The sequence below is a fragment of the Saccoglossus kowalevskii genome, chromosome 11, assembly GCF_978046115.1.
Source record: "Saccoglossus kowalevskii chromosome 11, keSacKowa6.1, whole genome shotgun sequence".
Lineage (NCBI taxonomy): Eukaryota > Metazoa > Hemichordata > Enteropneusta > Harrimaniidae > Saccoglossus > Saccoglossus kowalevskii.
Genome location: NC_140651.1, coordinates 3786826 through 3814598, shown reverse-complemented (window position 1 = coordinate 3814598; position 27773 = coordinate 3786826). Strand labels below are relative to the sequence as shown.

Genomic DNA, 27773 nt, shown 5'->3' with positions numbered 1-27773 from the left:
GTATCTTTATCATGCAGAAGATTTATCTAGATGCTTTTTTGTTTGTTTTTCCCACAGGAATGACTAAAATTCAAAGAAATCGGTTTAATCGAATGTGTTCTGAATTGAGAGGTGATGATAAAACAACTGATTCTATTCTACCCAGAGGGATTCTATCACCAACTTCAAATAATAGTACTAGTACTAATTCACAAGATATCCAGTCACCGCACACCTTTCATCAAGGTCAATGTCAGCAGTTGGAGTCTGGTTTGAGTTCATCTGATGTTTGGTCTCCTCCAGCAATTGGGCAAGGGTTACATCGACCAATAGAAACAGGTTTAAGCTCACACAATGTTCTAACTTCCCCGTCCATTCGACAAGACCATCATCAGCCAATGATTTCACCAAATGTCCAGTCTTCTCAAGCCATTGGGCAAAGTTTACATCGACCAATAGAAACAGGTTTAAGCTCACACAATGTTCTAACTTCCCCGTCCATTCGACAAGACAATCATCAGCCAATGATTTCACCAAATGTCCAGTCTTCTCAAGCCATTGGGCAAAGTTTACATCGATCAATAGAATCAAATTTAAGTTCACACGATGTTCTAACTTCCCCATCCATTCGACAAGACCATCATCAGCCAATGATTTCATCAAATGTCCAGTCTTCTCAAGCCATTGGGCAAAGTTTACATCGACCAATAGAATCAGGTTTAAGCTCACATGATGTACTGTCTTCTTCGGCCATTGGGCAAGATCATCAGCCACTGAAAGCAAGTTTGATTTCGCCTAATGTCCAGTCTTCTTCAGCCATTGGGCAAGATATACATCAACCAATAGAATCAGGTTTAAGTTCACACAATGTCCTGACTTCCTCGGCCATTGGGCAAGATCATCAGCCACTGAAAGCAAGTTTTATTTCACCTAATGTCCAGTCTTCTTCAGCCATTGGACAAGATTTACATCGACCAATAGAATCAGGTTTAAGTTCACACAATATCCTGACTTCTTCGGCCAATGGGCAAGATCATCAGCCACTGAAAGCAAGTTTGATTTCGCCTAATGTCCAGTCTTCTCAAGCCATTGGGCAAGATTTACATCAACCAATAGAATCAGGTTTAAGTTCACACAATGTCCTGACTTCTTCGGCCATTGGGCAAGATCATCAGCCACTGAAAGCAAGTTTGATTTCGCCTAATGTCCAGTCTTCTCAAGCCATTGGGCAAGATTTACATCGACCAATAGAATCAGGTTTAAGTTCACACAATGTCCTGACTTCTTCGGCCATTGGGCAAGATCATCAGCCACGTAAAGCAAGTTTGATTTCGCCTAATGTCCAGTCTTCTCCAGCCATTGGACAAGATTTACATCGACCAATAGAATCAGGTTTGAGTTCACACAATGTCTTAACTTCTCCAGCCATTTGGCAAGACCATCAGCCAATGAAAGCAAGTTTTATTTCACCTAATGTCCAGTTTTCTCCAGCCATTGGTCAAGCTTTACATCAATCAATAAAATCAAGTTTGAGTATACATGATGTCAAGTCATGTCCAGCCTCTGGGCAAGATTTACATCAACCAATAGCATCAGATTCCAGTTCACATGATACCAAGTATTCTTCAGCTGTTGAGCAAGATCAAAGTCAGTCTTTGGAATCAAGTTTGTGTTTATGTGATGTCAAGTCTCCTGCAATTGTTGAGCAAGGTTTACACCAACCAATGGAATCAGACTTGAGTTTACCTGATATCCAGTTGCCTCCATCCATTGTGCACTGTCCAATGGATCAGTCGGATGAGCAGAGTGGTCAAACTGGTTTTCAGTTGTCAGATTTTTCAGTCAATGCTCATGACCAGTCTCACAAGAAGTCTCCAGACCATCTAACTAGCGACCAATCTGATTGTCAATTTTTATATCAGACAGTTGCTTGTCAACTCAAGCCAACTCATTCAAATTGTGAACAATATGTTATTTTCTACAAAACCTTTGATTGTTTACTGAAGACTGTGAGTCGTAAGATAGATGGCTTGGATCCTGATAAACACACAGTAGATTACCTGATATGTTTGTTATCCAAAGTGGATCCATTGACGGAAGATTGTGAAGTTCAGATTTATACAGCAGAGGGTATTCCTATCACATGTGATGTGTTCCTCAATAAATGTAAGTACCCGGTACTCCCCCACTCACGGTTGTCAGTGCTCCCCCACTCACGGTTGTCAGTGCTCCCCCACTCACGGTTGTCATTACCCCATCCCCAAAAAAGGTTGTCAGTACTCCCCTTTACTTGGTTGTCATTACTCCACCACTCGCGGTTGTCGGTAACACCCCTTCCCCCATTCACAGTATACACTCTCTTTTACAGTGGTAAGTACTACTTGACCTTATCCAGGTTTTAAAACGTGACATTTCTTGATGAATACATCAATTTCGGTGATCTCTATCACAGATCTAAACACTTTCTACCACTGAAAATTTCAACAAATTATGAATCTCAATCTTTTTTTCACATAAACAAAACTACTTAGTTATTTAGGAAGTAATTTAATTGATATCTCAAGAACCAATTCACAGATTTCAATCGAACTTAATACATGTACATAGATGTTCTGTGATAACACACAATTCATGATGAATAGTAACAAGCCTGATTTTCACATGAACCACCAAACAGATTTTAATAAAACTTGAACAATAAAGAGTGCTTCTGAAATAATCCACAGACCTTAGTATTATTATTAATTTATGTTATTAATTAATATTATTTCTTAATTACCTAATTTGCACAAGTTAGGCAGTTTTCTATCTCAATAACCACACTTTATTTTCAATTGTGCTCTTAAATGAATCAGACTGAAAACCACAATCAAATTTATTTATTTTTTTGATTTGATATTATAATGTTTTATGTTTCACAGGGACTCTAAAGAAACGTAAAATTGAGTCTGGATCAGTTTTATTTGTGATCTTTACTAAGACTGGTTTACGAGACATGACACTAATTACTGAGGAGAAGCTAGACCATGAGGTTGGAATGGCGATACTGTATGTCCATATCATGATGGGTGACACATACAAAGTACATGTAGACTTGGCAAATGACACAGTATTGGTAATGTTCAGTTTCTATTACTTTCCATCGGTCAATCAATACATGCAATTTATTACTACATGTATATTAATATCAGTAACATAATTGCTCTAGTTTATGTAATAAATATTATTTGAACGCCATCGTTTTTTCTGCCAACATTTTTTTTCAATTGCTTTTGTTTATTTTGGTTCAAATATAATTTAAAATCGGCTTCAGATCATCGTTGTCAACTTTTAAGCTTCACTGTCATCAAGGAAGACAGCTTTTATACTTGGTATGTAGGTACATTGGGTGGACCTCCGTCAGATTAGTTCATTTTGTGTTGATGTCTTCAATTCTTTATTTTTAGCAAATATTTTTGGTAAAAAATTATATTCTCCACTTTTTCTTAAAAGTTACCAGTCTAATTGCTTTTATATGTTCTATGTAGTTACCTTGGGTGGACTCCTATCAGATTAGTTCCTTTTTCCGACGATAGGGAAACACTCTACTACAGTGATTCACAGACATACTGTAAAACATGTTGAAAAAGTGACATGCAATTTTAGCAAATTGTGGTAAAATGACGTAATAGCGAAATGTTGATTTAGCTTGACTGCCGCGTGCCAAAACAAACCATAAAAACAAGGAAAAATTGTCAAGTGTAATCAGGAAGCGCTCCAGATTTTTATGTTCCGGATTATACAAATCACCAAGCCTTGATAAACACTTGTCTTTTCTGTATAAAACATGATCAATTTTCTGGTTGGTTTTATTATTGAATGTGACATCTTGATGTTCACATCATGCTTCAGTATAATACATATCATAAAGAACCTAAACAGTCATGGTTACCTGAACCAAATTCTGAGAAAGAGCTGCAAATTTTGCATGCATGAATGCCGCTGTCACTCTATTTTCGCTGTAGGAATGGTTCAGTGAAAATAAAATCCAGCGAATATACCTTTTTTCCTATATTTTACATTCAACTCGTCAAAAATCAGTGAAAATAAATTCCATACAAAACATCCAAAAAGTCTTTGTAGCGAAAATTAATTCCAGTTAAAATAAAGTATTTTACAGTATAACCTAATGCATATTATTCATTAAAATAACAAATAATTTATTTAATATGAGTACAAAAAAAAGGGACTGTGAGAAAGAATGAATGTTTCTTATCTTTTACATTAGACTCTAAAACGAAAGATCTACTCGGCCACTGGTATTGAGACAAGCTGTCAAAGGCTCAGGTATTTATATTCAACATAGTGATAATATGAGGTTATTACGAGGATACCTCAAATATGCACGAAGACAACAGTACAGCTGGAGTATCGTCAATGCATGGCGTACTGTCTGAGTGCATACTTTGAAGTATTCTCATAATAACCCTATTATTATATGTCTTTTCCTTCCAAGGATACATCATGGGAATGCTGAAATCTAAAAGTTTAGAACAGAATCAGCGAACTTCTTTGTGTAGAGTCCGATCAAACCCTGGTGGCAGCCATGTTTGTTTTTATTATTAGAGGATGCTTTCGCGCATAATCATTCCATATTTGGAATTTGCATTTTCTTATATGGTAGGAAAAAAATACCCTGTAAAATACCACAAAATTATGGCACGCTGTAACTTATGGCGTTACGGTGACAGATGTATAATACAGTCAAACCTGTGTTAACGACCACCTGTGCAGAGCGGCCACCTGCTCATAGCGACCACCTTAGTACAGTCCCTTCGCAATTTACACGTTAAAGACACTGGATATAGCGACAACCTGTCCAACGCGACCAGCGACCACCCTATTGTAGACCTATTCACACTTTAACCTTTGTATAACGACCACCAACATTTCCATCAGACGGTCTCAGCAAAAAGACAATAGCTACTTGCGAATTGCTAACAGGAAAGTGGCCATATGTTATGTTCAGATTACCGAGTACGCAATCTTTAGGGCTAATAGACAGGGGTACCATCGCAACTTGGTTTGTGAAGTTGCGAAAAAGTAAAAAAAAAAAAAAGTTGAATATCATCTGAATGTAACGTCTAGAGACTGGAAAGATTTTAACAACAAATTAAAACAGTTTCATTCAAAGTTTGAAATGAAAAACTAGCTTGTCTCGGATCGGTACTACCCCCGGTATACTATCGATGCCCAGCCGGCCAGCGGCACTTCTGTGGACTGTCTCGCACATGAAGAGCAAATTCCCCCTGTCTCAAAAAAAAAAAAATTAACCAGTTTTATTAAATGAGAGATGTTTTATTTACCTTGTCGACATGAAATATCCAAACAAAATAATAAAACATTCGTTTATTTTGTTTTCATCGCGGGATTGCAAAATCCGACCTATTTTGGCCGCCATGTTGTTGATCGTTATAAATTATGCTAATAAAGCTAGCGCATGGGCAAAACGTATATTTACTGAGGGGTCATCTCGGGGTTATTCTCAACGAAAGATGTTTTCTATTTTGATCCTCTTTTTTTTATAAACGGTAATATCAATATTTCGCAATCGAGAAAATTCGTTTGGGCAGTTTTGACACGTCGATGCTTGCAACAAATAACTGTAAAATTGCGTGTACGATCACCGTGTTTCATTTCCGGTTCGTTTGACTTTCTGATTCAACACCGAGAGTTGGAGCAATCGTTACGAGTTTGGTCAATTTTGTTTATTACCAATGCTTCTTCATTTTTAATGCTTGTTTGTTTTTTCAATCACGGCAACTTTGCCTGTGCATTTTGTCACAGTGTACAATCGACAATACTAACGATGGGACTGATTACCGCCTGTGATGGAATATGTGTAAGAGACTGGGGAATAAGACTGCTTGGCGAGAGTGTGAAAGTCCGAGCTGAAACGCCAATGCGACCGATCGTTGACAATTGTTCTTATGCATTAAATACACCAATGAATCCATGGGCAAAATCACTTGGTTTAAAAAAAGTAAAGCTGTGTAATTATCCAGATGAAAATGAGTGACTTATTAAAAAGACCAATTCATTGTAGGTTTGTTTTGCTGATGATCTCCCTTAAAATTCCCACCCTAATTAATATTCATGATTACATGAATAAATTAGGCCACCTCCATATAAAGACCACCTGTCTATAAAGGACAGTTTGGCTCAGTCCACTGACTGTCCTTTATAGACAGGTTTGACTGTATACAGTGCTAACACCAAATACAAGTTTTCAAATACAACAGTTTTCGTAATATGAGTCTAAATCAGACAACCAAATTAGAAAGGTATAGTGTGTGAAATATTAAACCATCGAAGGAACAGTAGAATACAGACATGCATAGCTTATTTTTTCGTTAAAAATCTTGTCTAACTTGTCACATGCACAACTACTAGTCAGTGACTGATTTCAGTAAACATGTACTGCAAATGAAAAGTACTGATATAGTGGTAACATACTTTATTTACCCTTCTCAAACTCATTCAAAATAATGTCTAATTTCTTTGCTAGATTGGATGATTGTAGTTGGAAAAACTCGGATGATGACAGTCTTGATAAACACGGGGTTGTTGATGGTCAGACAATAATGGTGGCACTTTCATCGCTGACATGTGATAACTATGTCAGTAAGAGTCGCCAATTTGATGCTGATATCAACACATACACGGAACAAACACTGACTGGACTGGCTGTATTTTACTCAGTTTTGAATGTAGTTGTAAGTATACTTCAGCTTGTTTTGCTTAAAAAACTCGTACAAAAGTTTTGTAATTGTTTTAGTCAAAATTGCACTTTGCAGCAATGATGCTTTTTTGAGTTGGACCATATGCATTCTAGAATCTTAGTTATTTTATGAAACCTGATTATGACATCATATATGAAATCAAAGTACCAAAATTGACAACATGATTCTACTTGCCATATAAAGTCATTGGATAGTTTTGTTGAATAAACAACTCAGTTCTATTTGCCATGACCATCATGCGAAATCATGAATTCATTAATCATTGGAAAATCAAGAATTTTAGTAGTATTGAAAATTTAATCATGATAACAGTAGTCAGAGTGATTATAGTATTCTGTTCTCTGTGCTGAATGAATCACACTACCAGGTAGCTCAAGTAACAATCTCATATTTAATAAGCCATATTTTGATGATCGATTATATATTAAATTGCATTTTATATAAGTTTTGGTGCATGTGTGCTTCTATTAAACTGTAGTAATACATGTTTTATACATTTAGATTAGTCATAACCACTCAAAGATAAACAATAAGAATGTTCTTGGCTTTGTACGAAAACTCACTGCATTTCCACCGCTTGTTGCAAGTTTGGATCTGCAGTTACACCAACGAAATATGAACTTTGCACAAAAGGTATGTATTATTGCATCAACTTCTTTACACAGAATCAGTGTCCACTGATCAGGTCTGAAGGGAAGGGTTTGGGAAAGTGGTAAGGTCTAAAAGGTAAGTGGTTAATGAATAAACCCTGTTCAGACAGATAAATATGATATATAGTAGATAATATCTTCTATACGTTTAAACATTTACTTATATGCTATCGATAAAGAGCCATTGCTCGAAACATCTACCTATTTTTAATAGTTACTTAGGATTAAGCTTACCGAATATTATCTACTACAGGTATATATCATATTAAAATGAAGGTGTTTGGGGGATGTGACTGGAAGCCAGATTGTTTAGGGAAGTGATCAGGTCTGAAAAGCAAGTGGTTGGTGAAATGATTTGGTCTTGACGGCTAGTGGTTGGGGGCAGGTGATCAGGTCTTGAAGGCCAGTGGTTTTGGGAGGTGATCAGGTCTTGAAGGCCAGGAGTTTGGGGAGGTGATCAGGTCTTGAAGGCCAGTGGTTTTGGGAGGTGATCAGGTCTTGAAGGCCAGTAGTTTGGGGAGGTGATCAGGTCTTGAAGGCCAGTAGTTTGGGGAGGTGATCAGGTCTTGTAGGCCTGTGGTTTGGGGAGGTGATCATGGAAGTAGTGGAAGGAAGTGATCAGGTCTAAAGGGGAGTGGTCGGTTATTTGACCAGGTCTGGAAGGGAAGTGGTTAGGGAAGTTATCAGGTTTGAAAGGAAGTGGTTTGGGGAAGTGATCAGGTCTGGATGGCAGTGGAAGTCTAGACAAGTTGATGGAATTGATGCTTATGAATTTGGTTCAAAATGATGCTAAAAAGGTTTTTTCACAATCTTTATTTATTCCCATATTTGTCACAGGTGTGTTTGGTTGAAGGACTATACTTCCTGTTCAGACGGTTATTACCAAAGCCTGGAACCGGTATTGTATTCTCTGTGTACATTTATCAGTGGTTTAGAAATTCGAATATAAATTTCAATTCTTGTTTTCCATGATACAGCTGATGAGGTTTATATATATTATAAATATTAGTTGTTGGCAGTGCTGAACTATGTTACAACACAATGTGTCTAACTAATCCTCTTGTTCGTTTCCATAGATGGTAAAGATGGTGTATTGGATAAGTGTGTATTTGAACACTCTGCATCTTGCTGGGCATATATACTAACCAATGCAAATGTATGGTATCATCTATTCTGCTATCATTTCCTATTATCAAAAAATGTGACTTAATGTTTCCATTATTTTCCATTCAGTTATCCATAATTTCCTAAATCTCAGAAAATATGGCTCAATGTTTCCATTATCATCTATTCAGTTATCCATACTTTCCTTATATTCAGAAAATGTGGCTCAATGTTTCCATTATCATCTACAGTAAAACCTGTCAAAACCGACCCCTGGATAAAGCATCAGAACCAACCGATTTATGTAGTCCCGAAATTTCTCCATAGACGCCTATGTTAAATCAACCTGTTAAATCCGACCACTGTCTACTCCGAACACCGACTGCATTGATCGGTCGCAAGTCCAATATTCACACTGAATACATCGACCATCCGACCAGTTGCACCACATCCGCTATCTTGTAAACCGGTCTGCCCGACCTAAAAAGTGTGCATTGTGTTAAATTTACTGTGAACGTCACAGAAACAATATCAAATCTCACACTACAAGTAACGTCTCGTGTAAAACAATAGCAACTGATTAAGTTTTTCACACCACACGCCCTCGCATCGCGTGATGTCTGGACAGTGTAATGACCCCGGATATAAACAAATAATCAGGGTCATCAACTTCAATTACGGTGAAGCACACTGCATTATCACTTCTTCAATGATCAAAACATTGAGTTTTCTTCTTTCCATAACGATTCTGATCGACAATTTTGTGCTTTCGAATGTTTCCGTAAAGGGGGCTTCAAGACTGAAATTTATGATGACGAAGAAGCAGACGACAACAAAGAATTCAGAAACCGTATTTAGTATGTTGCAGACCCACAAACACAGTGTAGCGTTGATGAATACCTCCACTTTGATGAACGTATACCGACTGAAGCAATGTATGACGGCGAACAAGAGCAACAGATTGTTGAAAAGTTTATTGCAGACAAAGAAAACCATGAATCTACAGACAACGATGACATAAATTGCAACGACAGTCAAATTATTGACCTCACAACGACCGTGACTTGACGCATGGAAACAATACAATAAATGTAAATACATGTATAATCACCGGAGGCAAACTCTGGTGTCTTTCATTTGTCCCGTGTTTACAGCACGTGTAATTGTTGTTTCAACCGAAGTCACGCCCACCCTGAATAAACCGACTCCCTCTGAAAACTGACCATAGATCGCAGTCCCAGTCAAGGTCGGTTTTGATAGGTTTTACTGTATTCAGTTATCCATACTTTCCTTATATTCAGAAAATGTGGCTCAATGTTTCCATTATCATCTATTCACCTATCCATACTGTCCTTATATTCAGAAATTGTAGCTCAATGTTTCCATTATCATCTATTCAGTTATCCATACTGTCCTTATATTCAGAAAATGTGGCTCAATGTTTCCATTATCATCTATTCAGTTATCCATACTTTCCTTATATTCAGAAAATGTAGCTCAATGTTTCCATTATCATCTATTTAGCTATCCATACTTTCCTTATATTCAGAAAATGTGGCTCAATGTTTCCATTATCATCTATTCAGTTTTCCATACTTTCCTTATATTCAGAAAATGTGGCTCAATGTTTCCATTATCATCTATTCAGTTATCCATACTGTCCTTATATTCAGAAAATGTAGCTCAATGTTTCCATTATCATCTATTCAGTTATCCATACTTTCCTTATATTCAGAAAATGTAGCTCAATGTTTCCATTGTCATCTATTCAGCTATCTATAACACTCGGCAGACTCAATGTTTGCATCACTATTGTATTTTATCTTTGTAGGCAAGTGATGGTGCCAGTGAAGTATATAAGACAATAGACTTAGCGTGTCCCATATCATGTGCCAGATTGATGGAACCAGTCAGAATAAATGGAATTGAAGAAATCTGTGAAAAAGCAGTTGTAGTCAAGAAAATACAAGGTACAAGTTTTGAAAATTATCTAACCAGGCCACTAAATCTGAATCATTATCTGACCAGGGCCATTGAACCTGAATGATTATCAGTCTAGGTCACTAAACCTGAATGATTATCAGACTAGGTCACTAAACCTAAATGATTATTTGATCAGGTCACTTCCAAGGTAATGGCCGACGCCTCCATCACCTCACCGGTGAATGGTTGTGAAGGTGTTGCCTCAATCGTTGATCCCACTACATTGAGCAAGGAGTTGGACCTTGGCAACTCTCGATCTCCCTCACTCATAGAATCAGACACATCGCTAGCCGTGGCTGGGGATTTCCCCTTTTTAGTGCGACGCTTACCAGCCTTTCTAATTGCTTGCCTTCAGCTTTTCATCTCTCCTGAAAGTGTTCTATGCTTGGGAATCTTATAGGTCGCAAATGCTCTCAAGGCTAAAACTCAAGTCCCGCACGCAACCCAAACAAGAGTGCGAACGATTTTGTCAGCACGTTCTTAAGCATTATGCAGTCTAGAAAAAGATTAGAAATGAGATTGTGAAAAACGAGAAAATTCACCCCGCCATAAAAGGAATCAAAATGAATTCAAAACTGAGCTGACGATTAAAAAAAAAACAGGCAACACTAGAGCCCTAATAATGGAAAGGCCTTACCATGATGTCGCGAGTCAGTCGATCGCCAAAAACTAGATTTCTAGGAAAGTTCAGTGAAGGAACTGTAATCTGCCTCTTTTGTCCAGTACACGCTTACAGAAAAAATAAAAATCCGCACTACATGCACCGGAAACAAAAATAGAATTAAAGGAATTACAGGCTTCGGGTGTGTGATCGCCCTGGGGTGTGACCTCTTAGGTGAGGCCTTTTTCTTAGAGAATGCTACCCTAGGGTGTTTTTTTTGGACCCGGGTATATTCTCTAGTAGTTTCTGTTTGGGGCTGTAATGTGTAATTAAGCCTAACAAGTATTGAATGAAATTTATAATTTCTACGTATTTTCTCGTAGGTAAGATTAGGTTTGTGCAACCCTAGTAGTTAACAGCAAAGCTATCTCAGCCGATAGGCTCCTTGTTTTGTTAACTTGTTAACTTGACTGTGATTGATTACTGTCTTGTACTCTGATGACATACTGCGTACTTATCTTTCAGACGGTGACAAGGTTTGTGGCATAGTTGTACCACCGTCAGTTTTAGCCAATGTGAATCCTGCGTCTGACATTGAACGTTTATTACTCTGCCACCCATACTCTACTACATTATGCTATGTATGGCAGAAGCCAAAGAATTGTTTGTATGAGTAGGTATCTTTTTATGTCAATAACTGTGTTATAGTGACCATCTAAATTTTATGTGCTATCTCTGTGTCAACCAAGTACCCGGTTTGCTCCAAATAACAATCATTATTGAATGAATGTCAGGCATTGTCTATTGTCGCCACAGTGATCCCATGGTACACTTATCCAGCACATTCTTATTTGGTGTTAAATCTCAGATTTGAACTTTAAAACAATCGATCATGGATCCAGCACAACCACCTTGCTCTTTTTAGTCCCTGTTTGAATGCAGTCCGAAAACAGGGATTATGGATTGACCTCTGTGTGTATGTGTGTCTGTGCATTCATCCGGACCTATATCTTAGACATGCCTGGACCTATTACATTCAATCTTCACACATACATAATAGTATACATATGCACATCAATTTGTTTCACGATCTGATTCAAGATGGCAGAATGGCAGCCATTTTTGTACTGAATAAATCATCAAAATCAAGCATTTCTCGGCTGTAACTTGGTACATACATTGGACATTATGGGAACTTGATGCATGTCATTTTGTTTTTCAGATCAGATTCAAAATGATTGACTTGCGACCATTTTGTTTTAATTTATGCTGTTCTCGAGCCATATCTCTGACATGCATTGACTGATTATGTTCATTATATATTTATTATCATGTCATAAATGTACAGATTTATTGGTTTGACAATCTGATTCAAAATGGCTGAATCATGGCCATTTTGTATTAATTAATGATGTTCCAGCGCAATATCTCTCAAAGTATTGTACTATGTTACTATAAACAAAACTATATGATTTGATAACTAACGGGGACTGTGCCATGCATGGCTAGTTATTTTTGACTCACTCACAATGGGAACCTGCATGTTTTCTGTGTATGTTAATTCATTATCAAGAACCAAGTAATATATTTAGAGTGACATTTAGAAATTTGGGAGACGGTGTCAATTTTTAGTTAAATAGATTTTTAGGATAAAATTTGAAACCAATTTTCTTGTATTCGTTCCCTCAAAACTCTCAACTCTCCTGATCTTTAAATCTCCTGCGCAATTTTTTTTTTGTTAGACTAAAAGATATAAAACAAGAATCATTGATTAAAATGGAAGAGCAAATACTGTCATTTGATTATTTGAAATTATACCCACCGCTGAAATTGAAGAATCCTATGAATGTACCCAGTCCCTGCTTGACGTTAAACAGTAACGCTACTATGGTTGTCTACACCGGCATGGGTAAAGACGTGGGACATTCTCTGCATTTATATGACTCAGTTAAACAAAGCACACAGATAATACAGGCAGATGAACTTGCTTTAAGGTTAGTATGATTACAGGATTCTCATAAAAAATTAGGTAAGGAATCTTCTACTTAAGTACCTAGAATATTGTGCTGTATGTAGAAACATTTCTGCTTTTTTTTTTTTTACAAGACTCCATTTTTTGCTTTCCATGGGAAATCACTGATTTGGAATTGATTTGACAAGAGTCTTATATAATCTTTACTTTGAATGGGAAATCACTGGTTTAAGAAGTCTTGAATTGATTTTTCAAGTCTTCTATATAATCTTTGGTTTTTCTGAGAGATCACTACTTTGGCAAGTTTTGAACTCTTGTTTAACTTTTTGACCAATTCTGTTTTTGAAAATGAAATTTACCCGCCTAGCTGCCATTTCGGTGTATTTTTAAATTATTCTTTTTTTCTGAAATACTTAATCAACCTGTCGTCGTCCATACATCTTCAGTAAACTTTTTCATTCAAATGACTTCTTCACCAAAACCATCAGCTGGATTGCCTTGCTATTCATACCACACCTATCTCGGATAGTTCTCTGTCAGATTTGTTCATTTCATGACGTCACATGCAATTTGTCATTTATGGTTAAAAATGATTTTTTCCACAACCGCTTGTCAGATTGCTTTGGAAATTTGGCATGACACTTTGTCATATTGTCTAACTTTGTCATTCTCAATTTAGTCATATGTACAGTAACCAAATAATGCAAAATATATTCTGGTAATAGTGAGTAGTTAATAGTTGGTATTTAATGAAATTTCCTTTCCATTGTTTATGCTCTCTCTCTTGAACCAAATACATCAAAATACAGATGGTAACTATGTCATTGACAATATTTTATTTGTAGTTTGAGGAACTATCCCTTCTCTGCAGTTAGCTGTACAAAAGAAGTAGGGAAAGGGAACTTTACGAGAGAACCGACTGAGGCCATTGTGGTAATTAAAATATTATCTGTTTTCTTGTTCTCAGTACTTATCCAGTCGATTGGTAATTCATGACACAGATAGATTTTCATTTCTATTGTAGTCAGATTAAATTTATTCAATACACTGGGATTACCGGTAATTTTCTCTAAAAGTCACAATATAAGATAATTACCCTTCATATTCATATTTTCAGGTTTTGTTTGACACTAGCAGCTCAATGAATACGTCATGTTTTGGGTAAGATAATAAGTTGTATTGGCAACAATATGCTATGCATATTCGCATACCTGTTGAGAAGTGCTTGTTTTGGTTTACAAACAGTATCTACATTCATATCTTTTCAGCAATCTGTCAAATTATGTTTGTTTGGAAGAAACCACTCAGGTAACTCAAGTATTTGTTTTATTTTCCAGAGAGACAATGAAAAGGATTGATTCTATCAAACAGTTATTCCATGCATTTGCAAATAGAAGTATGGCGTACAACTTTGCCCATATTATTGGTCTGACTGAATTCAGCAGCGCAGTCACCGTGGTTGACAAATGTAATGAATCATTTGAACATTTCAAGGTAAGAAAGCAATCAATAATTTATGCAAATCATTTATTATTATGTTAATTAACCACTATTCTGAGAATTAAAAATATCTCTTCAGTAAACCATGTCTAAGCAAAAAGAAAACCAAATGAACATGGAATGCCTTTGATGTTTTTTAAACAATTATTAACTGAAATGGAAAGGTATTTGAAGATTTGACTCTCTGATGTAGCAATTATTCGTGGAGGCAGTGTATAAAGGGCCTGTGTTAACACAGCTATTAGCTACATGTGCCACACAAGTAAAATATTGTTTTCAGAATTTGTATTGACAATATTTTTCAGATTGTCATAGTAATTAAGGGAAGAGTAGGAAATCAAACTCGCGGTTTACCGCGGTCATTACCGCGGTGGTGGTGGGTACTCGCCGGTCGACCGCATTTTATGCAAATTTATGCATAGATTCCATGACCCCGGTTTACCGCGGTTGTGTGCGGTAGGCTCACATGGCAATTTACACCCTATTGTTAAGACTATGAATGGACACAATAGACTGGGAAACTAAAGGTTACTTGCCGCCAAGTTCAAATAATAAAAATCGAGTGGTACCAGAAGATTGGAAAAATCGTCTCTATTAGTTCGCAGAAGAACACTATTTTATTTTCACGAGTCTTGGTATAACATCGCAAAGCAACCCAGAATAATGTAGACCCCACATAATGTAAAATAATATCACATTATTTTGAATTTACATCATGTATAGTCTCAGGATTTATTTTAAAAGATTAATATTTCGCGTATACCAATATAATCGGACGAAGTATAAATTCCAAGTGTAAAACACTCGATGAGAGGCCGCAGTTTACGTTACCTCGAGACCATGCACTAAGTAGGAAAAGCAAGCCGAAGTCGAAGAGGGAGTGTCACACACTTGGTGCTACAATATATACTACAACAACTGGGTGATCAGCAAAAAAAATAGGGCACTTCTTGGCGAAACTGACTAATCTAATAAACCTTGGCCCAATTTTAACCCCAAGTCACGCGCTGAACAAGTGGGTTGTTACCTTGGTGACCATTCGCGCTGCGCGCGTTGACCTTTTTTTATACACATCCCATTACGCAAATTTTTACTGGCTCTGCGTTGCCTACGTAAAAATTGTTACCGTTCTGGTTGTGAATATTTCCCCATTGCCGACGTGATAATGCGTTGCCTTCGTAATAATTACGCAAACTTATTTTCCATTGTTTACATACTGGCTGTGAATATTTCAACTTTGCCGACTTGATAATGCGTTGGCTTCGTAATAATTGCGCAAACTTGTTTTTCATTGTTTACGTACTGGCTGTGAATATTTCAACTTTGCCGACTTGATAATGCGTTGCCTTTGCAATAATTACGCAAACTTATTTTCATACCCCTGTCGACACCTCGAGTCAGGCTGCTATCACCCTTTCTATTTCAGTAATTGACGGTCTGTAGGTGTTAAGTTGTCACCTCCAACTGATTGAGCGGGCAATTAAATACGCGATAATACCAGACTTAGTTTTTCTACTTTAAAACTGACGGCAAAACACAATACAATCGTCCGGAGCCATCGAACTGCGCGACTTAGTCGAAACCGCGACTTACTGCCTCAGAGACGGGGCCACTGAATAACTGTTGTTGATAATGATATTGTAAACAAACACGCACACACAAAACATTAAAGCCAGAAAAGTCAAGTCAAGAAACAACATTTCAAATAATAATAATTATGGTTTGACATCTATATCATTTTGAAATAAACTAAATTTCATGTAAATATAATCCATGCGTTACAATTTACTGTAATTTCAAAATCGGGGCAGCGTACTTTGAACGCAGAGTATCGCTTACATTTCGAGTGAAAAAAAACAAAACAACGTCAGGTGCTTTTGAACTACGTGCGGTTGGCACAGTAACGAGCAATGACCTCAGTGGTTCACACGCAATGAAATTCTAATCGAGCCAGCTAGCGTTATCGTACGGTATCATAAACTCAATAATTATTCATTCAAAATGCCTTTCACACTCACGAGTACCATGGAACACGAACATGTAACAGAAAAATAACGTCTTTTGTTTAAAAAAGATTCTGTCAACCAAGACTACATGCGCAAGTCAAGATTTATGAAACGAAACAGAAAATAATCATGTCATTGTCAGTGCAATGCAGACAGCCTGACCTGTTTTGATTAGTTCGTCCGTTTCTCGTTTGCTGGCCATTTTTTCTGGAGTGTGACACAAATGGTGAACATGATACTGCCAAATCAATCAAGAAACAGGATACGACTTGGATATGCTGAAACTTTGTAAATCGTCCACTTTTCAATTGTAAACTTTATTCCAGTGTAATAAAGGTATACCTACATGTACCATGAAAAATTGTATCGCATCACTTTGGAAATTTACGCTAAATACATGTACTAAATACTAAACAAGCGCACATATCGTATTCATTTACAGCATCGGATTTTAAAACAATGTCTTGTGGAATCACAAAGAAACTGTTAAGTACGTATTTCACACATTACCGAGGACCGCGGTAGAGACCGGTACAGCGGTAGAGACCCCTAATTATAAGCAGTCCGCGCCTCTCCCCGGCGTTCTGCGGTACACCGCGGTAATGACCGCGGTGCACCGCCCGTTTGATTTCCTACTCTTCCCTAAGTTTGCTGAATCTGTCCGTACTTGGACTTTCCTACTACATATTAATCTCAGTAAGATTTATTCCATTACGATATATTGACAAACTAACTTGACATACTAGAATATGAGAGATGCCAGTTATTATATTGTGTTTATTTCCAGAATAAAGTTGATAATCTATATGCATATGGTAGAACTCTCATGTACGATGCAATTGTTGAAGGTATATCACAATTGAATGTAATTGGAAAGAAATATCCAAACTGTAAAAAGTAAGTACAAGACACCAATTGTTCTGTCAATTGTTATTTTGTTGCTGCACTATAATCATCTTGGAACATATTTGATTAACTTTCTGTTTTGTTTTGTTACTTGTGTGGCTCCCTAACTTAATAGCTGATGTGCTCCTTGTGAGACCCTCTAACTCTTTAGTTGTTATGAAATATCTTCTTCATCCTGACTACAAAATTGCTGGCCAACACATGATAGCTGACGTCCCTGTGTCAGCATTGTGTTAATGTACAACATCAGTGTCAAACCTCGTCAAAATGCTTTTCAATGATTTAAAAATTGTAATATGAGTGCATGTGGTATTCTTGTACAAAAACATTATTGAGATGGTAACAAAAGATAATAATGAGAAAGTATGTTGTCTGTTATAGAAGGCTGCTCTGCTTGTCTGATGGTTTAGATATTGGTTCTTCCACCACGCTGCTGATGGCTGCTAAGGCTTTACAGGTATGAATCAACACAGTCCTTCAACCTTTTCACCACCAACTCCTTCTTTTTATCACAAATTCACAAAATTGTTTCTGTTTATAGTCTGCACTTTCCTGCAAAAGATTGGGATCAAAATAGCCAATTTTTTGAGTAAAAACTGAAAATTGACTCAAATTTTGTCTGTTGGCTCTAAAAATAGGGTTCATTTCCAGAAATATTGAAGAATTATAAAGAAATTTGGTGGTGAAAAGGTTAAACATGTGTACCTAATAAAACTTAAAAAGGCATAATTTCTCTAGCCAAATTGCTACAAATTTATTTGTTTTTTACTAATTCAAATTAAATTTTCCATGATCAATTGTTTACAAATTAATCATTTTCATAGTTTTATAAATCCTTACATGTGTAAATGCTGTGTTTTGATGCACATGATGTTACTCTCATCGCTATATTTGTTTCAGACAACAAAACAGCAACATTGCCAGCTTAAATTGTTACATGATTTGAACTAGATAGATCAAACCATTTTCATGAGGGTACACTGCTTGACTAAATGAACGCAGTATACTAGTAGCACAAACTGATATGTGATGCCACAAATTAGATATGCACCAATGACTATGCCCTGCCATGTGAGATTGCATCAGTACATACACTTTGTTTACCTTTTTGGGATAAGTTTCTATTTGGCATATGACAATCTTCTATTCAGCATGTCTCTGTCTTTACTTATTAGTCCCCGTTCGGACGCAGTCCGAAAACGGGGACTTATGTTTTGCCCTGTGTGCGTCCGTGCGTCCGTGATCACCTGTATCTCGAACATGCATGGACCGATTAAGTTCAAACTTCACTCATACATCACACATTATATGGGACATATGCACATGCATTTTTTTCATGATCCGATTAACGATAGCCGAATAGCGGCCATTTTAAGGCCGAAAATGCATCAAAATCGCACATTTTCACCATTCCGGACCCGGATCTCAGTTATGCATGGACGGATTTTGTTCAAATTTGGTACATACATTAAACATAATAGGACCTTGATGCACGTCATTTTTTTTTTTTGGATCGGGTTCGAAATGGCCGACTGGCGGCCATTTTGTTTTAAAGAATTCAGTTCTGGATCTGTATCTGAGACATGCTTGGATTGATCGAGTTCAAACTTCACACACACAAGGTACATCATGTCACAAATATGTATGTGCATTTGTTTCATGATCTCGTTAACGATAGCCAAATGGCGGCCACTTTAAGGCCGAAAATGCATTGAAATCGCACATTTTCACCATTCCGGACCCGGATCTCAGTTATGCATGGACGGATTTCATTCAAATTTGGTACATACATTAAACATAATAGGACCTTGATGCACGTCATTTTTTTTTTCGGATCAAGTTCGAAATAGCCGACTAGCGGCCATTTTGTTTTAAAGAATTCAGTTCTGGATCCGTATCCGAGACATGTCTGGATTGATCAAGTTCAAACTTCACACACACAAGGTACATCATGTCACAAATATGTATGTGCATTTGTTTCATGATCTCATTAACGATAGCCAAATGGGGGCCGCTTTAAGGCCGAAAATGCATTGAAATCGCACATTTTCACCATTCCGGACCCGTATCTCAGTTATGCATGGATGGATTTTGTTCAAATTTGGTACATACATTAAACATAATAGGACCTTGATGCACGTCTTTTTTTTTCGGATCAAGTTCGAAATGGCCGACTGGCGGCCATTTTGTTAAAGAATTCAGTTCTGGATCCGTATCCAAGACATGTCTGGATTGATCAAGTTCAAACTTCACACACACATGGTACATCATGTCACAAATAGATATGTGCATTTGTTTCATGATCTGCTTAACAATAGCGGAATGATGGCCATTTTAAGGCCGAAAATGCATCAAAATCACGTATTTTCACAATTCCAGAACCGGATCTCAGTCATGCATGGATGGATTTTGTTCAAATTTGGTACATACATTAAACATAATAGGACCTTGATGCACGTCTTTTTTTTCCGGATCAAGTTCGAAATGGCCGACTGGCGGCCATTTTGTTAAAGAATTCAGTTCTGGATCCGTATCCAAGACATGTCTGGATTGATCAAGTTCAAACTTCACACACACATGGTACATCATGTCACAAATAGATATGTGCATTTGTTTCATGATCTGCTTAACAATAGCGGAATGATGGCCATTTTAAGGCCGAAAATGCATCAAAATCACGTATTCTCACAATTCCAGAACCGGATCTCAGTCATGCATGGATGGATTTTGTTCAGATTTAGCACAATGTGTTGTACATATGCAGGTGCATTTCGGTCATGATCTGCTTTGAATGTATATGTCACTCAAATATGAACGGAACGGGGACGTGTCATTGACAATGACTTGTTGATCTTGGTTTGACCCAACTTGTAACCTTTTAAGGATCTCAAGATGTGTGTAGCAAATCTGTCATATTGCAATGACATATTTCTGTTGTCTTAGATATCAGATATATATCTTGATGCTGTTCTGATTGGAAACGATAATCGTGATATGAAAGCTCTGTCTAATGTGACAGGTGAGTATTGTATAAGATGTATTCATCTCTAGTGGAAGCACATATACTGTTTTTGGCTCTGCTTTGTTCTGCTTCGATCAGCTTTGCTTTGCTTTGTTCTTCTCTGCTTTGCTTTGCTCTGCTTTGCTTTGCTCTACTCTGCTCTACTCTGCTCTGCGCTGCGCTGCTTTACTCTGCTTTGCTCAGCTTTGCTCTGCTTCGCTCAGCTTTGCTCTGCTTCGCTCTGCTTCGCTCAGCTTTGTTAAGCTTTGTTCTGCTTTGCTTTGCTTCGCTTTGCTCAGCTTTGTTCATCTTTGCTTTGCTTCGCTTTGCTCAGCTTTGTTCATCTTTGCTTTGCTCTGCTTCGCTCAGCTTTGTTCAGCTTTGCTTTGCTCTGCTCTGTTCTGCTCTACTCTGCTCTGCTCTGCTCTGCTCTGTTCTGCTCTACTCTACTCTGCTCTGCTCTTCCCTGCTCTGCTCTTCCCTGCTCTGCTCTGCTCTGCTCTGCTCTGCTCTGTTCTGCTTTGCTCTGCTATTTTGATCATCAGGTCATTTGCGAGGCACATGCACTGTAAAAGGGTTAATTATTCGCTGGGTTTTAATTTTGCTTATTTCGCTGACTGGAAAATGAGCGAAATTAAAACCCAGTGAATATGTAAAATTTGGTATAGAACACATTATCTAAATGATAAAACCGTGAATTTAAAACCCAATAAATATGCCTGAAATGCTAAATCAGCGAAATTTAAACCCAGTGAAAATTAATCATTTTACAGTATTATATTTATTCATCTCACATATTACTTTTCTCATTAGGTGGTTGTTGTTTCTTTCCTCAAACAATGTCAGAAGGACTGAAGTTATTTGAGATGGAGACTGTTCTTTCACTCAGTGCTCGAGATTCTGTGCAGAAAAAACCGAGAGTATGCACAAAGGTCAGAAAAATACATTATATTGAATTAGATTTAGATTAATAGTATATTAGTTAATCATAGATATGAAAAATAGAAAATATCATTGTAGATAGATGTGAGAAATCCACCGACAGTCACCTAATGTGTGTATAACTAAGACATCCACGTGCAGTCACTAGTGTGTATGACTAAGACATCCACATGCAGTCACTTAATGTTTGTATGACTGAGAAATTCACATGCAGTCACCTCGTTTGTGTATGACTAAGACATCCACATGCAGTCACCTAATGTGTGTATGACTAAGGCATCCACATGCAGTCACCTTGTGTGTGTATGACCAAGACATCAACATGCAGTCACCTTGTGTGTGTATGACTAAGACATCCTCATGCAGTCACCTAATGTGTGTATGACTAAGACATCCACATGCAGTCATCTAGTGTGTGTATGGCTGAGACATCCACATGCAGTCACCTAATGTGTGTATGACTAAGACATCCACATGCAGTCATCTAGTGTGTGTATGGCTGAGACATCCACATGCAGTCACCTAATGTGTGTACAGTAGACTAAGACATCCACATGCAGTCATCTAGTGTGTGTATGACTAAGACATCCACATGCAGTCACCTAGTGTGTGTATGACTGAGACATCCACATGCAGTCACCTAATGTGTGTATGACTAAGACATCCTCATGCAGTCACCTAATGTGTGTATGACTAGAACATCCTCATGCAGTCACCTAATGTGTGTATGACTAAGACATCTACATGCAGTCACCTAATGTGTGTATGACTAAGACATCCTCATGCAGTCACCTAATGTGTGTATGACTAAGACATCCTCATGCAGTCACCTAATGTGTGTATGACTAAGACATCCTCATGCAGTCACCTAATGTGTGTATGACTAAGACATCCTCATGCAGTCACCTAATGTGTGTATGACTAAGACATCCTCATGCAGTCACCTAATGTGTGTATGACTAAGACATCCTCATGCAGTCACCTAATGTGTGTATGACTAAGACATCCTCATGCAGTCACCTAATGTGTGTATGACTAAGACATCCTCATGCAGTCACCTAATGTGTGTATGACTAAGACATCCACATGCAGTCACCTAATGTGTGTATGACTAAGACATCCTCATGCAGTCACCTAATGTGTGTATGACTAAGACATCCTCATGCAGTCACCTAATGTGTGTATGACTAAGACATCCTCATGCAGTCACCTAATGTGTGTATGACTAAGACATCCACATGCAGTCACCTAATGTGTGTATGACTAAGGCATCCACATGCAGTCACCTTGTGTGTGTATGACTAAGACATCCTCATGCAGTCACCTAATGTGTGTATGACTGAGACATCCACATGCAGTCACCTAATGTGTGTATGACTAAGACATCCTCATGCAGTCACCTAATGTGTGTATGACTAAGACATCCTCATGCAGTCACCTGTGTGTATGACTAAGACATCCACATGCAGTCACCTAATGTGTGTATGACTGAGACATCCACATGCAGTCACCTGTGTGTGTGTATGACTGAGACATCCACATGCAGTCACCTGTGTGTGTATATGACTAAGACATCCACATGCAGTCACCTGTGTGTGTATGACTAAGACATCCTCATGCAGTCACCTAATGTGTGTATGACTAAGACATCCTCATGCAGTCACCTAATGTGTGTATGACTGAGACATCCACATGCAGTCACCTAATGTGTGTATGACTGAGACATCCACATGCAGTCACCTGTGTGTGTGTATGACTGAGACATCCACATGCAGTCACCTGTGTGTGTATATGACTAAGACATCCACATGCAGTCACCTGTGTGTGTGTATGACTAAGACATCCTCATGCAGTCACCTAATGTGTGTATGACTGAGACATCCACATGCAGTCACCTAATGTGTGTATGACTAAGACATCCTCATGTAGTCACCTAATGTGTGTATGACTAAGACATCCTCATGCAGTCACCTGTGTGTATGACTAAGACATCCTCATGCAGTCACCTAATGTGTGTATGACTGAGACATCCACATGCAGTCACCTGTGTGTGTGTGTGTGTATGACTAAGACATCCTCATGCAGTCACCTAATGTGTGTATGACTAAGACATCCTCATGCAGTCACCTAATGTGTGTATGACTAAGACATCCACATGCAGTCACCTAATGTGTGTATGACTAGAACATCCTCATGCAGTCACCTAATGTGTGTATGACTAAGACATCCTCATGCAGTCACCTGTGTGTATGACTAAGACATCCTCATGCAGTCACCTAATGTGTGTATGACTGAGACATCCACATGCAGTCACCTGTGTGTGTGTATGACTAAGACATCCTCATGCAGTCACCTAATGTGTGTATGACTGAGACATCCACATGCAGTCACCTAATGTGTGTATGACTAAGACATCCTCATGCAGTCACCTAATGTGTGTATGACTAAGACATCCTCATGCAGTCACCTGTGTGTATGACTAAGACATCCACATGCAGTCACCTAATGTGTGTATGACTGAGACATCCACATGCAGTCACCTGTGTGTGTGTATGACTAAGACATCCACATGCAGTCACCTGTGTGTGTGTATGACTAAGACATCCTCATGCAGTCACCTAATGTGTGTATGACTGAGACATCCACATGCAGTCACCTAATGTGTGTATGACTAAGACATCCTCATGCAGTCACCTAATGTGTGTATGACTAAGACATCCTCATGCATTCACCTGTGTGTATGACTAAGACATCCACATGCAGTCACCTAATGTGTGTATGACTGAGACATCCACATGCAGTCACCTGTGTGTGTGTATGACTGAGACATCCACATGCAGTCACCTGTGTGTGTGTATGACTAAGACATCCACATGCAGTCACCTGTGTGTGTATGACAGTTGATGTGGGTGCAGTTTACTAGGTAATCATTGACACAAACAGAAATCATCTTCAATTTATATTATAGCGAGATCTTACGAGATATTCAAGGGAATCCTATGATGTACAGCCACAACATAAATTGCCAGAAGATATCAATAAACCAGTGGCTCCAGCACATGTGTGAGTATCATGATCCTCATGGTGGGTGTAATACATGACAAAGTAGATACATACCCTGAAAATAAAGACTTATAATTTCATCTGTGTGTGTTTGTTCATTTGTCCACGAGTTTACTCCATCACTAACATTATTTATTTGTTTTACAGTGTCACTAACATCATTCATTTGTTTTTACAGACACTAACATTATTCATTTGTATTCATAGTGTCACTCACATTATTCATTTGTATTTATGCTGATTGGTCAGTTCAACTATAGTGTAATACCGATTGGTCAGTTCAACCATAGTGTAATGCCGATTGGTCAGTTCAACAATAGTGTAATGTTGATTGGTCAGTTCAACCATAGTGTCACTCACATTATTCATTTGGTTTTACAGTCACTAACATTATTCATTTGTATTCATAGTGTCACTCACATTATTCATTTGTTTTTACAGCTACTAACATTATTCATTTGGTTTTACAGTCACTAACATTATTCATTTGGTTTTACAGTCACTAATATTATTCATTTGTATTCATAGTGTCACTCACATTATTCATTTGTATTTATGCTGATTGGTCAGTTCAACCATAGTGTAATGTTGATTGGTCAGTTCAACCATAGTGTAATAACATTATTCATTTGGTTCTACAGTCACTAACATTATTCATTTGTATTCATAGTGCCACTCACATTATTCATTTGCATTTACAGTGTCAGCAACATTATTCATTTGTTTTTAGTGTCACTAACATTCATTTGTATTTGTAGTGTCACTCACATTATTCATTTGTATTTGCAGTGTCACTCACATTATTCATTTGTATTTGCAGTGTCACTCACATTATTCATTTGTATTTGCAGTGTCACTATAACATTATTCATTTGTGTTCACAGTGTCACTCACATTATTCATTTGTTTCTTCAGTATCTTGAATAAGGTAACGGACGATCCCCCAGCTGGTAGTAAATCAGCTCCACCAATCAGAATTAAGAGAATATTACGTGAAATATCATCTTATATGAGTACACCACATCAAGCTATCCAGATTTTTCCATGTGAGAATAAGTAAGTATCTTTCATAAGTTCAGTTTGAACTTGTTTTTAGTTTCCAGTCTAACAATATTTCTATGATATAATGTACTGTCGTTTTATTTTTTGTAGCATTGGATTTTGGCGAATACTGCTTCTTGGTCCTGCTGATACACCTTATGAAAATGGTGTGTATTCACTCTATGCAGAGTTTCCCAAGGACTACCCTGCTGTGCCTCCAATAGTCAGATTTATTACTCCTGTATCCTTTCACCAATACTATCATAAATTCTGATTGATCACTATTACCATAGTGTAATGCTGATTGGTCAGTTCAACCATAGTGTAATGCTGATTGGTCAGTTAAACCATAGTGTAATGCTGATTGGTCAGTTAAACCATAGTGTAATGCTGATTGGTCAGTTCAACCATAGTGTAATGCTGATTGGTCAGTTCAACCATAGTGTATTGCTGATTGGTCAGTTCAACTATAGTGTAATGCTGATTGGTCAGTTCAACCACAGTTTAATGCTGATTGGTCATTTCAACCATAGTGTAATGCTGATTGGTCAGTTCAACCATAGTGTAATGCTGATTGGTCAGTTCAACCATAGTGTAATGCTAATTGGTCAGTTCAACCATAGTGTGATGCTGATTGGTCAGTTCAACCATAGTGTATTGCTGATTGGTCAGTTCAACCATAGTGTATTGCTGATTGGTCAGTTCAACCATAGTGTATTGCTGATTGGTCAGTTCAACTATAGTGTAATGCTGATTGGTCAGTTCAACCACAGTTTAATGCTGATTGGTCATTTCAACCATAGTGTAATGCTGATTGGTCATTTCAACCATAGTGTAATGCTGATTGGTCAGTTCAACCATAGTGTAATGCTAATTGGTCAGTTCAACCATAGTGTGATGCTGATTGGTCAGTTCAACCATAGTGTATTGCTGATTGGTCAGTTCAACCATAGTGTATTGCTGATTGGTCAGTTCAACCATAGTGTATTGCTGATTGGTCAGTTCAACCATAGTGTATTGCTGATTGGTCAGTTCAACCATAGTGTATTGCTGATTGGTCAGTTCAACCATAGTGTAATGCTAATTGGTCAGTTCAACCATAGTGTGATGCTGATTGGTCAGTTCAACCATAGTGTATTGCTGATTGGTCAGTTCAACCATAGTGTATTGCTGATTGGTCAGTTCAACCATAGTGTATTGCTGATTGGTCAGTTCAATCATAGTGTATTGCTGATTGGTCAGTTCAACCATAGTGTAATGCTGATTTGTCAATTTAACCATAATGTAATGCTGATTGGTCAGTTTAACCATAATGTAATGCTGATTGGTCAGTTCAACCATAGTGTAATGCTGATTGGTCAGTTCAACCATAGTGTAATGCTGATTGGTCAGTTCAACCATAGTGTAATGCTGATTGGTCAGTTCAACCACAGTTTAATGCTGATTGGTCATTTCAACCATAGTGTAATGCTGATTGATCAGTTCAACCATAGTGTAATGCTGATTGGTCAGTTCAAGCATTGTGTAATGCTGATTGGTCAGTTCAACCATAGTGTATTGCTGATTGATCAGTTCAACCATAATGTAATGCTGATTGGTCAGTTCAAGCATTGTGTAATGCTGATTGGTCAGTTCAACCATAGTGTATTGCTGATTGATCAGTTCAACCATAATGTAATGCTGATTGGTCAGTTCAAGCATTGTGTAATGCTGATTGGTCATTTCAACCATAGTGTAATGCTGATTGATCAGTTCAACCATAATGTAATGCTGATTGGTCAGTTCAAGCATTGTGTAATGCTGATTGGTCAGTTCAACCATTGTGTAATGCTGATTGGTCAGTTCAACCATAATGTAATGCTGATTGGTCAGTTCAACCATTGTGTAATGCTGATTGGTCAGTTCAACCATAGTGTAATGCTGATTGGTCAGTTCAACCATTGTGTAATGCTGATTGGTCAGTTCAACCATAATGTAATGCTGATTGGTCAGTTCAACCATTGTGTAATGCTGATTGGTCAGTTCAACCATAATGTAATGCTGATTGGTCAGTTCAACCACAGTTTAATGCTGATTGGTCAGTTCAACCATTGTGTAATGCTGATTGGTCAGTTAATAGTTAGAGTGGACAGTTGTGTAATGTGAACATGTTGAAATGCCCGGCTTTGATTGTTTGACAAAAGCATGATACAACAAATCAATAGCATGATAACACTCTTATATACTTTGTGTTTCTGATCCAA

General features: G+C 37.7%; 1 protein-coding gene across 1 annotated transcript in view; it reads left to right on the top strand.

Moving 5' to 3' along the window:
* The window catches only part of LOC102802880 (uncharacterized), a 37051-nt gene that overhangs the window by 1919 nt on the left and 7359 nt on the right, over positions 1-27773 (top strand). The window contains exons 2-21 of the mRNA XM_085505633.1: positions 58-2145; positions 2901-3094; positions 4247-4305; positions 6527-6734; positions 7263-7394; positions 8249-8309; positions 8488-8567; positions 10347-10485; positions 11625-11772; positions 12842-13093; positions 13917-14004; positions 14189-14232; positions 14409-14565; positions 17365-17474; positions 17865-17940; positions 20427-20502; positions 21298-21416; positions 24395-24489; positions 25405-25545; positions 25642-25771. Coding sequence (XP_085361759.1) covers positions 58-2145; positions 2901-3094; positions 4247-4305; positions 6527-6734; positions 7263-7394; positions 8249-8309; positions 8488-8567; positions 10347-10485; positions 11625-11772; positions 12842-13093; positions 13917-14004; positions 14189-14232; positions 14409-14565; positions 17365-17474; positions 17865-17940; positions 20427-20502; positions 21298-21416; positions 24395-24489; positions 25405-25545; positions 25642-25771 — 4397 coding nt within the window. The remainder of the gene's footprint in view (positions 1-57; positions 2146-2900; positions 3095-4246; positions 4306-6526; positions 6735-7262; positions 7395-8248; positions 8310-8487; positions 8568-10346; positions 10486-11624; positions 11773-12841; positions 13094-13916; positions 14005-14188; positions 14233-14408; positions 14566-17364; positions 17475-17864; positions 17941-20426; positions 20503-21297; positions 21417-24394; positions 24490-25404; positions 25546-25641; positions 25772-27773) is intronic.